Here is a 1,107-nt window from a genome sequence, read left to right as displayed (position 1 = left end):
GCTGAGGTTAAACCACGACAGCCCTTCAGACATCGCCCAGAAGGTGCGTTCTGAATTTCCTAGCTTATTTTTCTAGATTCCCCAGTTCAGTGCAGAAGCAGTAATTACCTGGAGCTTCAGTGTTTCTGCTACGTGGGTGAAAACGCTAAGGGAGGAGAGAGCCTGCCGGTCTTACTGCGAAAAGGTGGAGAGGCTGGAGCAGAGGTTAGCCGGGAAGAGGGGCCGGCCGGCAGCACGGCGTGCTCCCCTCCAGCCGCGCTACGGAACGTGCCAGCGGCTGGGAAAAGGGGAGCTCCCGGGTGGCACAGCCGACGTCAAGCGTGATTAGAGGCGTTCAGCAAAGCAAACAGCCAGCTCGGGAGCACTTCAGCAGCAAGGCGTTTCCCAACGTGTACATCTGATTAGTGTTCTTTTTTTTTTTGTTTTTTTTTTCCCCCACACGCGTATTCCCTGTGCAAACCGCACATACGACGTTGTATGTTCACACAGTAAACCATAGAAACGCACTGGCTCTGATGGCTACTCGCTGCGTACGGACACTGCGGCTACTTAGCAGAGCAAGGTGACTCTTCCGTGAGCAGTGTCCTGGTGACGCTTACCGTTCTCCCGCAGGCCAGGAAAGAGACCCCCAGAGCAATCAGACACAGCCAGCCCTGCAATGAAAGAAGGTGCCGGTGATCAGGAACGCTGCAGCGTGTTACGGAGACCCAGGCTCTGCTCGTGTAAGCGGCGTCGCCTGCTTGAGGGTAAATAAATTGCCATTCGAGGTAATACGGGCGTGGGTGAGAGGTGGACAGACGGGCACCGCTGACGGATCCGAGGGACGGACCACTCGGTGGGTTAAGGAATTGGCCAGACGGTCGCGCTCAAAGAGCTGCGGTCAAGGGCTCAGTGTCCAAGCGGAGACCGGTGACGAGTGGTGTCCCTCAGGGTCCGCACTGGGACCAGTATTACTGAGCATCTTTGTCAGGGACACGGACAGTGGGATCGAGAGCGCCCGCAGCAAGTTTGCAGATGACACCGAGCTGAGTGGTGCGGTCGACATGCCAGAGGGACGGGATGCCATCCAGAGGGACCTGGACAAGCTGGAGAAGTGGGCCCGTGTGA

General features: G+C 57.2%; 1 protein-coding gene across 1 annotated transcript in view; it reads right to left on the bottom strand.

Moving 5' to 3' along the window:
- Nucleotides 1-426: 426 nt before the first annotated feature.
- SLC11A2 (solute carrier family 11 (proton-coupled divalent metal ion transporter), member 2) overlaps nt 427-1,107 on the bottom strand; it is an 11,779-nt gene continuing 11,098 nt past the window's right edge. Inside the window, exon 15 of the mRNA XM_009320929.1 lies at nt 427-653. Within this exon, the coding sequence (XP_009319204.1) occupies nt 546-653 (108 nt within the window). The 3' untranslated portion in view covers nt 427-545. The remainder of the gene's footprint in view (nt 654-1,107) is intronic.

Source organism: Pygoscelis adeliae, unplaced genomic scaffold, assembly GCF_000699105.1.
Source record: "Pygoscelis adeliae isolate BGI_AS28 unplaced genomic scaffold, ASM69910v1 Scaffold973, whole genome shotgun sequence".
Classification (NCBI taxonomy): Eukaryota; Metazoa; Chordata; class Aves; order Sphenisciformes; family Spheniscidae; genus Pygoscelis; species Pygoscelis adeliae.
Note: the sequence above shows the minus strand (reverse complement) of the source record. Positions and strands in the feature narration are given on the sequence as shown.